Below are 2317 nucleotides of genomic sequence, written 5' to 3' on the forward strand. Positions count from 1 at the left end.
AGATTTGCTGCTGCTGCACTCCCCCTGCCTGTGAGACACCTCCCCGCCTCATCTCTTGAAGTCCTCTCCATCTAAATATATTTGCTGGCCCCAGATCTGAGGTTTTTGCTGTTTGCAGGGAATCTGGACGTAAGCCCTCAGAATTTTCTGCCATCTTTTTTTAACAGAGGAAAAGCTGCAAGTGGTCCTGTGGCTTTGCACTTCTAGAGAAAGCCGCCGGTGTAAGCCCTGGCCAGAAACTAGTAGACAAACTTCTTGGTTTTAATTTTATTGGGCACAGAATGGGCTGTCATGATGTGGTTTCCCAGTGACTCTCAGGGCTCTTTGGGAGTTTGTAAACTGTGGGTGAAGACCTTGTCCACTCTGTGTTGAATCAGCCATGGGTTTTGAAGATGAAATGGTCAGTATGGGGACACGGATGTTTTAAACACTTAGATCACCAGTAACTGGTGTCTGATCTCTAATTAATTTTATATTAATTTATGAATAATAGCTGTCACATGGAAATAACCATGTTATGCATCTACTTTCATTAGAATCATATTTCATTAGAACAAGAGGCCGAGTGAAACATTCCCTATTCTGTTGAGATACTCAAGCCCCTTGCCCTCTTTAAAAAAGAAAAAATTAGGCCATTTAGCTTTTCTGAAGTGCGTGTGTAGGCATCTACATCGCATTTTTGCCATGTTCCCAGTAATGGACTCGCAGCAGATGAAGTAAAGCACCTCCTGCATAAGCATGCTCTTGTAATAACCACCCAAATCCAGCTGGCTTTGTAGAATGTCATGTTTGTCATATTTTAAGTAAAACTTGACAAGTTAAAACAGAACCTCAAAGGAAGGAGGGCTTTTGGTGCTGGTGTTTTACATTTCGTTCCACTTGCTTGAACAGCATGGAACAGACACAGCGTCACCTTCACTCCTGGATGTGCACGCCGTGGCGAGGGTGGGAGTCGAGTGCAGTATGTGTTTGGGAACCTGGAGGGAACACAAATGGCGCTGCAGGAGTGCACTGGAAAGCTCTGGGAAATGGGGTCAGATGCTCTTTTTCACACTTCTCTGGCGGGAGGAGCTCTGCTGAGGGCAAAATGGGTATCCCCAGATGTGAAAGAGAAAGGGAAAATGAAGGCCACGTAACCCAAAGCCATCCGCACCGCCGTGAGTGCCTTTTCTAAAAATAATGGTTAGCGTGCACAGTTCACATTTAATAAAAATAGGAATATTGAAATAACTCCGCTCCACAACCGAACAGTTTTAGCCTCTTCATGAAGGCCAAAGTCATGACTTGACTGCAGTGTGATTTGCTTGCAGAGAACAGACTTTTCATGGCAAAGATGGGGTGGGAAAGGGCTTAACAGTGGCCTAGGCTTTCCCCTAGGATAAGAACCCATGATGCAACTCTTCTGGAATCACGGTGGATCCTTCATAGTATGTGTTTGGGGTTTTTTTACAGCCGGGTGGGATGTCTTTGACTTTACTGGGATAAAAGCAGGATGGATGCCTTTCATATTCTGTTGAGATGCTGCAAGCCTGTATCCAAAACTTCAGGTCATGGTTGCCGTCTGTTTTGGTAACCGAATTAACTACAGTGAGGGAGTTCACGGTATGGTACTTTATGCTCCTAATCTAGATACCTCTTAGTTATGGGCTACACACACTTAATTAGCTTTGCTCATACAAACCGGGAAGCCCTTGTACTTTCTGTGAAGTTATTAGCACCAGGATTTTTATAGATAACATTAGCGTCTGCAGAGTTTACCCAAGGTAATTTATGTTCTATTTGCAACTCAGGGAAAACCCTTAGATGTTTGACATCATAAAACAGTAAAACCGGGAGATTTATTACGGGAGCAGAGAGAACAGGGCCCTTGAGCTGCTTTGTTTATCATAAAAAGTTGGGTTAATCAGATGTGCACATGTGCCTCCCATATTTTCTGGTTTCTTTTCCCTCCTGTGCTGCTCCTTGACAGGCTCTGCAGTAGATGAAAAGGCCCAGGAGCCCTGGCAAAAGTCCTTTGGACTCTACAGGATGGGGATTATTTTTGTACATCCAGAGGATGTTTATCTCCCTCTTGAGCTACCACTAATAGAGAAGAGATACATGCAACCAAGCTCTCAATGAGGCTGTAACTTCTCCCGCGGAAGGGCAATGCAGGAAATCCTAGTAGCACAGTTGGTGGGACAATCAGGAGCTGATGCTCCTGGGCTGCGCTGGAGCTACCCGTGTGATGTCAGCACCTCTCAAATGCTCATCCCGAAGGATGATGGCTGCAGGCAAGAAGAGATACGGTACGGACACATCGCAGGCACGGTGGCTG

At 45.2% G+C, this 2317-nt stretch overlaps 1 protein-coding gene across 1 annotated transcript in view; it reads left to right on the forward strand.

Annotated features, from left to right (window-relative positions):
• The first annotated feature begins 379 nt into the window (after nt 1–379).
• The window catches only part of ZIC3 (Zic family member 3), a 141773-nt gene continuing 139835 nt past the window's right edge, over nt 380–2317 (forward strand). The window contains exon 1 of the mRNA XM_009642884.1: nt 380–400. Within this exon, the coding sequence (XP_009641179.1) occupies nt 380–400 (21 nt within the window). The remainder of the gene's footprint in view (nt 401–2317) is intronic.

This window comes from Egretta garzetta, unplaced genomic scaffold, assembly GCF_000687185.1.
Source record: "Egretta garzetta isolate BGI_Z169 unplaced genomic scaffold, ASM68718v1 scaffold220, whole genome shotgun sequence".
Taxonomy (NCBI): Eukaryota; Metazoa; Chordata; class Aves; order Pelecaniformes; family Ardeidae; genus Egretta; species Egretta garzetta.